The following is a 10,037-nucleotide window of genomic DNA, read 5'->3' on the forward strand; positions in this document are numbered from 1 at the left end:
CAAACAACTGATAAATAAACTGATGAATAGATTATGAAATGAAACATTAATATTCACTTGTTACAGATTTACAAAAGTACGAGTAGAATTAGTCATGAAAAAAATATAATATATGTATATATATATATATATATATATATATATATATATAAGAATACGAAAAAACCAACAGTAACAAAATAATCATTACAATTTCCTTCATGTCACTTTATTGTGTTTTTGTGTTCTTGTGTGTTTTTGTGATACAAATTTACACCAACAAAAAAATAAATGAGTACCAATAAACTGCTGACATTTGTGAAAACTTGATTGTTTTAAATTGTAAATCATAGTTTTTGATGATATATAATTCATAATGTTCTCACTTTGTTTTTCAGATTATTCTCAGATTATACAGAAGCGTGTCACAATCACTTTGAAAATAAAATTGGACGTTTTTCTGAATTAATAAAATAGCTTTTGGCTCTGTTGGTTTTGTTCACTGATTTTCTTTGTGGTGTTTCTCACGGTCTTTAAATAAAAAGGTGGAAACAGTGAGTTTTAATGCACACGTAGTTAAATAGTTCACAGGAAGAGTTGTCTGGACAAAATACCTTCATTTATTATTATTATTATTATTATTATTATTATTAATAATAATAATAATAATAATAATACACAGGTGCACATTCAAACTGTACACTTAAATTTATGGTATATTCTTATAAGACAATAAACTGTTAATTCAATATGAATACTATTGGAATAATTGTCTTTTTCCGTTAAAACATAAATCCTTTGAAAATAACTTATATTAAAGAAGAAGAAGGAGAATTCACGTGAACCAGCACGGACATGATTCATCAAACCAGGACGCAGAACATGAGGACGCAGACGAGCAGCAGAGTTATGGTCCAGTCGCTGAAGATGAAGTAGACGACGACCAGAGCCGTGTAGAGCAAACACACGGTGGCAAAGTGAGAAAACCCGAACCGGAAGTTTCCGTGGAACAAGTGCCAGTGTGACCTCTGTGTCACCGCCGGCCTCCGGACGACTACAGTTACAAACACATTTATAAGATTAACGTGTGCTTTAAAGAAAAACAAACAAACATTATTTTCAGAGTGATGCAAGGTTTCGTCAGTGATTTTCCTACTTGGGATCAGACGACACAAATTTAGGCCGATTTTCAAGCGATTTGGACCCAGTTATGAACATATCGTGTAGTCTGATCCTAGCATAAAAAAAAATACTTGAATGCTGTTTACAGTAAGACTTATTAAAATTGTTAATAAAGTAACGAAAACTAACATTTGCAGTGTATTCAAAAGAGTGGTGACGGCAGCATGTGTGCGTGTCATTATTAAATTACATGAATTACAGGTCATTATAAATGGTTCAGACCTTGTGCTTAGTAGTTGTTTTCTGTGGGGTGACAAAGTGATACAAACCCGATTTAGTCTGAACAAAAGCATAAAAACCAGAGGAATCTTCGTCAGTTTCTTACCCCAGAAGCGTTTGCGACCGCTGGGCAGAGGCCATTTTGCACACAGTGCGTTGGTGAAGTTCTGCTGGCAGGCGAGGTAAACTTTAGGGAAGGAGGTCTTTGCAGCCTGGTCCAACTCTGAGCAGTGAAGTAGATCAGAAGATCTCACATTAAAATCCAGAAAACTGCCATCAGAAAATGATTTGTTGGATTTTCTGCCTCTTGAATGACATGTGAGAGGGACAGCAGATGTGGTCAGGGTGAGGAGACTCGCCTGTGTGGAGGTCGGTGTGTGAGATGAGGGTGCGGCACAGAGGGCAAGTGGTCTTCGTGTGTCGGTTCTTGGCGAGCGTGCGGAGACACAGCTCGCAGAAGACGTGGCCGCAGGGTTCGCAGCTGTGTGGACGGAAGTAGACGTCCAGACACACGGTGCAGGTGAGGTTCTCTCGGTCCTCCTCCTTCTCCTTCTCCTTCTCCTCCTCCTCACCATCACTGTCAACATCAGCCTACACACAAACACAAAGAATACGTTCAGACACAACAGTAAAAGGCAGAAGGAATATTTTAAATGCTTATGATTTCACTAAAAAAATCTCTTTTCATCATTTTCTCAAATGAAATTGTTGAACTCTCACCTGCTGCTGACTGAGCAGCCATCGCTCTCTTCTCCTCTGTTTCCGCCGCTGAGACTTCAGACGGTTCTTCTCTCTTCTGCTCAGGCTCCTCGACGCAGACGAGGCTCGAAGCTACAGAAGAAACAAACATCAAAAACCCAGACGGCAATTTACAAAGCTGAAACACCAGAAACCATGAGAGGAATCAGATTAAAGACAAAAATATCCTGCAATATCCTCAGGAAACTGAAGTTTGTGAACCACTCACTCTCCCACACCAAAGTCCATAGAGAAAATCAGTGATTTTAACACACACAGGAGCTGTTGATCCACTGCTGCCTCCATCACTAAGTTCAAATGTCCTGTTTTGTAGAATTCGGCAATTAAAATCCTTTGTTAAGAATTCCTCAGTGACACAAAGTGACCACACGAGGCAGCAGAGGAACAGCAGGTCCTGTGTCCCCGCAGCTAAAATCACTGATTTTCTCTATGAGGTTTGGTGTGGGAGAGTGAGTGCTTTACAAACTCCAGTTTCATGTTGGAAAGGTCTGTCTCACAGTGAGAAAGAGGTGAACGTGTGACGTTGATGTCGTAGACTTAAACTGAAAGTGACCTCACAGGGTTGAAGGTGATGGGACAGCTCAATCAAAAAGAGTTTTCACTAGAACACTGATTTGTAAGTCACCTCTGTTCCTTCGTCTTCAGCGGTTCGTCCTCTGAGGAAAAGTGTAGAATCCGAATCTTCCTGGTGAACAGTCGTGGTCTCCACAGATGATTCCACTGCTTCCACAGTTTGCAGCTGCCGCCCTCCAGAAACAAGTGAAGTGACAGCAACGACATCATCAGCGTCTGTGTCAGTCTCTTGAGTTGAAGGACGCGAGACGGGTAACAGTGTAGACTCATCGTCTGTCTGTCTGTCTGCCATTGTCAAATCGACAACCGGCCTTTCCCTGACAACTGAAGTACAAAAACATGAAGACCTGAAGGTGGCGTCATCCTCCACACTGCACCTTCTGCTGTGAGAGACACAGTGCAGGCGACTGAGAGGAAACGAGGTGGTATTTTTACCATCAGTGGCGTCTGAGGGGCCGGCGACTGACAGACTGTCCTCGTTGTTCTCAGAGTCGCCTGTCGGAGGAAGAGCAAGACTCGTCTCGAGCCTTGCGTCCCTCGGCCGGACGATGAAAGCGTTGTGCTTGTGGTCAGAGTCCACGCGGCTTTTGCTGAGGTGAACGTTGGCGTCCCGGCCGCAGGGACATTTACTGCGATTGACAAAGTTGAAGCCGCCCAAACGAGCTCCGCAGTTGAGACATTTCAGTTTCCCCACAGTCCACTGAGCCTGGACAGAAAGCACAGAGAGAAAATGTTAACTCACAGTTCTGTTCAATTCACAAGATACAGGCTTTGTTTCCCTCATTAACTTTAATAATAATAATTATATTCATTGTTGGATCGCTAAAATGTCCAGAGATAGGGAAATGTTTTTTAAAAACTTGACCACTGAGGTCACACACACACATATGTACCTGGTGAAGTGACGTCAGTATCCACTGTGGCAGCGCGTCGACATTCACGTGCCAAATACTGCAAACAGCAGCTGAGCCTTCATCTGTGGCCTCCTCCTGCGTCAGAGTGCATGAAAAACAGTCATTTAAGATGCACTTCAATGCTAATGCTAACAGCTAACTATGGAATGAAGTATAATAGTGGTGTTTTATATGAGTTTTACGTCACTGATGTCCCCGAACAACATCCCACAGAAGTTCGTATCACAAACACAACACGTGTCCTGTGTCTGAGTAAGAACACGAAAATCTAATGTCAGCCACTTATCAAAAGACAGTGGCTCACTCTCCCACACCAAACACCATAGAGAAAATCAGGGATTTTAGCACGCGGGGACACAGGAGCTGCTGGTCTACTGCAGTGGATCAACAACTCCTGTGTGCTGTGATGTTAAAATCACTGATTTTCTCTATGGGGTTTGGTGTGAGAGAGTGAGTGGTTTACAAACTTGAGTTTCCTGTTGAAAAAGTCCGACTAACAGTGAGATAAAGATGTGAACGCGTTCTTAAGTCTTTTGTTAAGTGGCTGACATTAGATTTTTTTAAATTTTCACTCACTGTGGTCAAACACGTTGAGTCTATGACGCCTTTCCGACACTTCCTGCAGCGAAGCATCATCCACAATCTTCCAGCTCACTCTCAGTATGGATTAATTCCTGTAGACATTGATCTTTTCAGTCATTTATTCCTGCAGTAATCAGCCTTATTCTATTGTATCTATTTATTTGTTTGTTGTGTTACGGTAATTGATGATGTGTGTATGTGACCTAAATAAAGATACTAGAACTCAAACCGTTGAAACTCCATCAGCACATGAATTCTCTCGGTTAGAGAAAGTGTTTGAGACCTCAAAAGTCTGGTTGAGATTTAGCCTGAATTCTAATGCGACAGCCTCTTCGTACCAGGACGGGAATTCAGGAAACACAGTCTGTCACCAGTCACGTGTACAGTTGGACAGTGACGACATTACTTGAATCTACAGAGAGATGTTGTGACTCTGCCTTTTTGTCTTTTCCTCCTCCTTCTTCACACTGATCACACTGTTTTAGGAGAGATCAATATGGGATGTAAACTTTGGCAGGGTGAGGTGGGGGTGTCTGGTGAGACGGTGGATGGGGGTTGTGTGTGTCAGAAGAAGGATGAGACTGACGAGATGAGACTTTGATCTGCGACGGGAGGCTTTGAACTTCTCGAGCTGAAGAACTGCAGATTAGGAAGAATCCAGAAGAATTTGGGAATGTGTAGAGAATAAGGATGAGTGAGTGATCTCGCTCTCATCGTGATTTAAAATTGATCTTCAGACTGTGGAGGGCAGCATTGCACCTTTGAGTGAAGAGCCGGAACTTACAAAGAAGAAGAGAGGAAAAGAACTTTTAACTGTGACAGAGAGCTTCGGGCCTCTCAGCATGCAGCCTGGAAATCATAAGTAGAAGAAAAAGGAACGACAGACGGACAGACAGGCATTTCTTGAATTAACAGAGAGACCTGACGACTGCAGCCATGTGTAATTAAAGAGTGAATGATATTCTTAGAGCAGTGACACAGTCATGCATTTATAACGTCTCCATTTGGTTTAACACTTCATTCGACTCCTCTAATGTCAAAGTCGAGCACTTTTCAACCATCATTTCCAGGTTTGACAAACACTGATCGACATATTATTAACTTCATGGCAGTTTACAGTCCAGATTATTTTAAAAATGACTGGATTATTATATAGTAAGAGCATACTTTCTACATAAACTAATAATGAGATTTTAAAATGATAAAGGGCAAACCTGTCTTTCCAAAAAAGGCACATAATCCTGCCTTCTAACTTAGGTTCAAACTTGACATAGTTATTAAATCAATATTTATCCTTTAACTGACCTTCTATTTGTCTGTCTTTGATTTTTAAGAACGAGTTTTTCCCTCAAATGAAAAAGTCACAGAAACAGATTCATAACAAGTCAGAGTTAGCTTCTTAGCACTTGTCTCCGTCAACTACAACAGCGAAAACAACAACAAAACAGACTTCACGGCGGATTTAACTCCACAAAACACCTCAAACACCGCGTGTTTGTGTTAATAATGTTTGAAATGGAATATAAACTCACAGACCTGACGACATTTACAGCCGCTGCTACGAGTTTGTTCGACATTATCGACGAGCACAAACGAAACACCGTGACGTCACAGAAAAGGGACAGTACGGAGAGCGACAGAGACCAAATCTAAATCTCACCGTTTCGCGCTCAAAGAAAGTGCAGAATGTGAAACTATAAAACTTTTTTTTTTTATTCAGGCTCAATTGTGTCTCAGTTTTGTCGAGATGGAGTTTGACTGAATAATAAGAAGAAAACTGCACCAGTTTTATATCAACTTTAAAACATATATGACATATTTGATCATTTAAATAATTATATCATTATCGTTTTGGGAAAATATCACATTCATTCTTGTAAATGGAAAAATAAACACATGTCAACAGTCTAGTTTATTAGTTTGTTTACTATTTAAATATTAATATTTTATTTTATATATTTCTCTATAGCCTTATAGATTTTACTTTTAATGAACACAGGTTTTATTTTATTGTATTTCTTTACCACTGTAATTAGGATGCACATATTCTTGTCGAAAGTGGTTGCATGAAGTGAAATGTAAATACAATGTATTGTAATGATGAACCTTCCTCTTCCTCTTACTGTGCACGTGAATTGCCGCTAGGTGGCAGCAACAGAAATCTTAGACAGGTTTCACACTGTCATGCAGCTGGAAGCTGAGTCAGAAACTGCAGAATAAAAGTATTAATATAAATCTATTTTTTAATTAATGCATTAATTATAATGCATTTTTACTTATAATATTATTTTGGCTTATTAACTCTACTATTAATTAGAACGTAATCCATCTATCTATCTATTTATCATCTATCTATCTATATATCTATATATCTGTCTATCTATCTATCTATTTATCTATCTATCTATCTATCTATCTATCTATCTATCTATCTATCTGTCTATCTATCTATCTATCTGTCTATCTATCTATCTATCTAATAGATTGCAGAATATTAAGACACTTAAGAGTCAAATATTGACATGTATTTTACGTATTCCTTACAAGATTATAAAATCTAAATAAAGAAAGAACTTTGAAAATATAACTGCTGAGTTTGTGTATTTTCTCTGGAGTTGACTTTAATTTATACCTCGTGTATTTTCAGAGTCTGAGCTGAAACTGAAACATTTCTGTTTCCTCGAGAACAAGTGAAGCGTTTTCCATCATCGATATGAAACGCTGCCTCATTTCAGACTGAAGTTTCTGAAGCTACACACACACACACACACACACACACACACACACTCCCTCTCTCTCTCTCTCTCTCTCTCTCCCACTCTCCGCGCTCGTGGGGGAGCGGTGAGCCGGTGAGATGACGCGCGTGTCCACAAAGTAACCGGAGCTCGATCTCCAAACGGAGCGCAGCAGTGATGGAGATCCCGCCGACCAACACCAGCACAGGTTGGTCACAGCTGGAGAACATTTCCACCAGGAGTCCACAACCCGATGATGATGATGAGGAGGAGGTGAAGCTGAGCTACCAGCTCCTCACCTCCTTCATCCTCTGCGCGCTCATCCTCTGCGCAATCTTTGGGAACGCCTGCGTCGTCGCGGCCATCGCTTTGGAGCGAACCCTCCAGAATGTGGCCAACTACCTGATCGGTTCTCTGGCCGTCACGGACCTGATGGTGTCGGTGCTGGTGCTGCCCATGGCGGCGCTGTACCAGGTCCTGAACCGCTGGACTCTCGGGCAGGTTCCGTGCGAAATCTTCATCTCTCTGGATGTCCTGTGCTGCACCTCGTCCATCCTGCACCTGTGCGCCATCGCTCTGGACAGATACTGGGCCATAACCGAGCCCATAGACTACATGAAGAAGCGCACTCCACGCAGAGCCGCGGTCCTCATCAGCGTCACCTGGATCATCGGCTTCTCCATCTCGGTGCCGCCGATGCTGATCATGCGATCTCAGCCGGGCAGTCTGGAGGGGGACAGGGCGAACCCGGAGCAGTGTAAGATCAGGCAGGACCCCTGGTACACCATCTACTCCACTTTCATGGCTTTTTACATCCCGCTCACGCTCATGCTGGTTTTGTACGGGCGGATATTCAAAGCTGCCCGGTTCCGGATCAGGAAAACCGTGCGTAAAACGGAGAAGAAGAAAGTGTCCGACTCCTGCCTGGCGTTATCTCCCGCGCTCTTCCACCACAAGAAGACCAACCCCGGAGGAGACGCGCAGGGAAAGAGCTGGAGAAGCAGCGTGGAGCCGCGGCCGCTGCCGTGCGTCAACGGCGCGGTGAAGCACGCGGAGGACGGCGAGTCTCTGGAGATCATCGAGGTCCACGGCAGCTGCAGGGGAAACAACAACCTCCCGCTGCCGAACACGCCGAGCAACGCGCCGCTGTTCGAGAGCCGGCACGAGAGCAAAGCCACCGAGGCCAGGCGCAAGATCGCGATGGCGCGGGAGCGCAAGACGGTGAAGACTCTGGGCATCATCATGGGCACCTTCATCCTCTGCTGGCTGCCCTTCTTCATCGTGGCCCTGGTCATGCCCTTCTGCCAGGACTCGTGCTTCATGCCGCGCTGGCTCGAGGACGTCATTAACTGGCTCGGTTACTCCAACTCTCTGCTCAACCCCATCATCTACGCGTACTTCAACAAAGACTTCCAGAGCGCGTTCAAGAAGATCATCAAGTGTCATTTCTGCACAATGTGAGGCTTCTTCTGTGGGGACAGCAGAGACAAACTGAGGGACAAATGTCCACGAGAACTGACTTGGTTTATTCAGACTCAGAGCGAGAAGCAAACACTTCCGTGGAACAGCAACTAATAGACTTTAAATTACATTTAAACAAACTTAACTGAAAGTGAGATTTGAAGAAGGCTGGGGCCACGTGAGCAATGATTTTAAAATGAAAATAAAATGAATAAAATAAGACAGAATTCTGAGATTCAAGTCACAGTCATGAGGAGAAAATTTTAATTTTGAGTTTATGAGAAAGAAGTCAGAGTTTCGAGGTTGTTTTTTTTAAGGTTTTCTACGGATCTCTCAGAAATATGACTTTTATTTGTTATTTATTTTGTTTCCATAATCGTGGCCATAATCCTCCTCCAAAGATGACACTGCAATTATCTGATGACAATAGAGTTTGTGCCAAAACTGTGTAAAATAAAAAAGGCTCTTTATTTGAGAAGAAACTTTGTTTGCCAAATAATCATGGTTTGAATATTGAAGCAAACATTATCTGTTGTACTGATTTTGAATATAATATGTATTTATTTTTAAAACCATATATATCACGCAGCTCTGTTTTCAAGTTTGATAAGAAGATGATTCTTGTTTTCTCAGTGAGAGGATGAAGAGTCTGAGGCTCATTAAACAGAAACTTTATCATTTTTTTAAATTAAATGATTAAATATAGACTATTCATGTCTATAAATGCATTTAAATAAATAAACAAACAAACATGATGATTTGATTCTAGCTCCATGTTCCTCATGTTCAATAAAATATTCCATGATTCAGATTCATGAGTCTTTGTTTCACATTTTGAATAGAGAATAGAGAATTTGTGGCTCCACAATTCACATTTATAATTAGTTTTACAGAATAAAAGTTGTGCGCCGAGTAGCAACAACTTTTTTGTGCACCTTTTTTTTTACAAACTACAGCAAAAGCAGAAATGTGGAAAAAAAAAACAAAATGAATCATTTAACCACAGTTTACATTTTATGTTTAAAATATTTTTTTTGTATTGTATTGCTGCTGTGTTGACACAATTTCCGTGTCAACAAAATCAGTATCTTGTATCTTGTCCTAATCAATTAAATTGACACTTTAAGTGTTACCTTTACACTGTAAAATTACATTTTCAGCAACTGTTACTTAACTGGTTATTCCAGCATGGAAAGCTCAAAATAAATTCTTATTATTAATATTAATATTATTATATTATTAGTAGTAGTAGAAGTATGTGACTGTCACACTGTAAGTAAAACATAGTAATAAACAGTATTAAGATAAATTAACAGTAATAAAACAGTAATAAGCATTAGTAAAACAGTAGTTAACATAGGTTGACAGTAATAAACATTAGTAAAACAGTAGTTAACAGTAATAAGCATTAGTAAAACAGTAGTTAACATAAGTTAACAGTAATAAACATTAGTAAAACAGTAGTTAACAGTAATGAAACAGTAACAAACATACGTCATCGTCGTGAGTGGACATGGTGACATCACTGACCTTTTTTCTGTCACTTCACAAAAACTAACATTTGAAACCATCTTCAAAAAACAACCACAACACAGTGAAAGGGTCAAACAGATGGAGGCTGAAGAGCTGGTCG

General features: G+C 40.9%; 2 protein-coding genes across 8 annotated transcripts; one reads left to right on the plus strand and one right to left on the minus strand.

The window, feature by feature from the left end:
- Positions 1-186: 186 nt before the first annotated feature.
- On the minus strand, positions 187-5,827 carry rnf180b (ring finger protein 180b). Of its 7 annotated transcripts, none has more exons than XM_058616472.1 (8): positions 5,745-5,827; positions 4,203-4,300; positions 3,606-3,701; positions 2,765-3,418; positions 2,101-2,211; positions 1,740-1,971; positions 1,487-1,603; positions 187-1,033 (listed from the first exon to the last, which is right to left on the minus strand). In XM_058616472.1, the coding sequence occupies exons 2-8, from the start codon at positions 4,260-4,262 to the stop codon at positions 843-845; spliced, it is 1,461 nt and encodes a 486-aa protein (XP_058472455.1). In that variant the 5' UTR covers positions 4,263-4,300; positions 5,745-5,827; the 3' UTR covers positions 187-842. The 7 variants fall into 7 exon arrangements, 6 of the variants coding, with proteins under 6 accessions (XP_058472455.1, XP_058472456.1, XP_058472450.1 ...); XM_058616473.1 differs by having other exon boundaries at positions 920-1,603; positions 2,765-3,036; positions 3,148-3,418; XR_009233851.1 differs by having other exon boundaries at positions 949-1,033; positions 1,136-1,603.
- A 1,216-nt stretch (positions 5,828-7,043) lies between these two features.
- On the plus strand, positions 7,044-9,215 carry htr1ab (5-hydroxytryptamine (serotonin) receptor 1A b). The gene has a single exon (XM_058616616.1). It carries the CDS (start codon positions 7,121-7,123, stop codon positions 8,402-8,404), a length of 1,284 nt encoding a protein of 427 aa, XP_058472599.1. The 5' UTR covers positions 7,044-7,120; the 3' UTR covers positions 8,405-9,215.
- Positions 9,216-10,037: the final 822 nt, after the last annotated feature.

Source organism: Solea solea, chromosome 19 (assembly GCF_958295425.1).
Source record: "Solea solea chromosome 19, fSolSol10.1, whole genome shotgun sequence".
Classification (NCBI taxonomy): Eukaryota; Metazoa; Chordata; class Actinopteri; order Pleuronectiformes; family Soleidae; genus Solea; species Solea solea.